A 1,124-nucleotide genomic window follows, 5' to 3' on the forward strand; every position below is an offset into this window, starting at 1 on the left:
TTCAGTGCTTCAAAAATATCTGCAAGATATGCCAGGCTAAGCTGAAAATGTTCACTTTTGAAAGCTCGACACATTGTGCGTCTTCCTCGTTGCTCCAAAAACTCTGCCACTGCTTCTCTCAGTTCATAAATCCGACCAAGCATGTTTCCTTTTGATAACCAACGAACTTCTGTATGATAGAGAAGTGCCATGTGGTCAGCATTCAAACTTTCACAGAGTGACGCAAATAATCGAGTGTTCAATGCACTGCTTTTCACATAGTTGACAACCTCCACGGCAAAATTAAGGTCTTCTCTGAGATCATCAGGCAAAGTTTTAGCGACCAAAGCCTGCCGATGAATTGCACAGTGCATTGCAAAAATAGATGGGTTTTTTGATTTGACCATCTTCACAAAGCCAGACCGAGAGCCAAGCATTGCGGGTGCACCGTCAGTGCATACACCAACAAGTTTTTCCCACATCAAGCCATTTACTTCAAAAAATTGTGACACGGCTTGGAACACATCAGCTCGTTTCGTTGTAGTTTTCAGTGGTTCAGAAAAAAGTAGTTCTTCTTCAATTGTGTTATTTGCAATGAACCGTGCGTATACAATGAGCTGTGCACAGTTTGCCTGGTCTGTGGCTCATCACAACTTATAGGAAAAAAAGGAGAACACTTTACCTTTTCAAGAACTTGCTGTTTTATATCATCAGCTAATTCATCGATTCGGCGTTTAACTGTTGAATCAGAAAGAGAAATACTTTTAAATTGCTTCGCCATGTCATCCCCAAGCAGAATCTTTACTGCATTCACAATGCAGGGCTTAACAAGATTTTCTCCAATAGTATGTGGTTTCTTATTCTTGGCAATCAACATGGCTATTTCATATGATGCTCTTATCAGCCTTGACAGTCTCCTGATTATACTTGACTTTTTTCTCAAGTCTCATTTGAGAAAGGGAATCTCTTTCAGCGCAAAAGTATTCCACAGGTTTTTTTGATAACTCAGGATGGCGGTGATGCAAATGCCGCTGCAGTCGGGTTGGCCGTAAAGCATCATTGCTGAATGTATCAAGGCATACAACGCATTGTGGCACTTCAACGCCGCTTTTTTCAATAGCCACGAACCCGTAATTTGAAGTACT

The 1,124-nt window shown here is 41.2% G+C and overlaps 1 protein-coding gene across 1 annotated transcript; it reads right to left on the reverse strand.

Moving 5' to 3' along the window:
- Nucleotides 1–55: 55 nt before the first annotated feature.
- On the reverse strand, nucleotides 56–1,075 carry Tsp_14585 (zinc finger protein; the record flags this gene model as incomplete). The annotated part of the gene is given in 3 exon segments (XM_003368358.1): nucleotides 56–553; nucleotides 580–896; nucleotides 907–1,075. Coding segments are annotated over 3 exon segments (984 nt in total), but the record flags the coding sequence as incomplete, so codon positions are not given.
- Nucleotides 1,076–1,124: the final 49 nt, after the last annotated feature.

The sequence above is a fragment of the Trichinella spiralis genome (genome assembly GCF_000181795.1).
Source record: "Trichinella spiralis strain ISS 195 chromosome Unknown Scfld2608, whole genome shotgun sequence".
Classification (NCBI taxonomy): domain Eukaryota; kingdom Metazoa; phylum Nematoda; class Enoplea; order Trichinellida; family Trichinellidae; genus Trichinella; species Trichinella spiralis.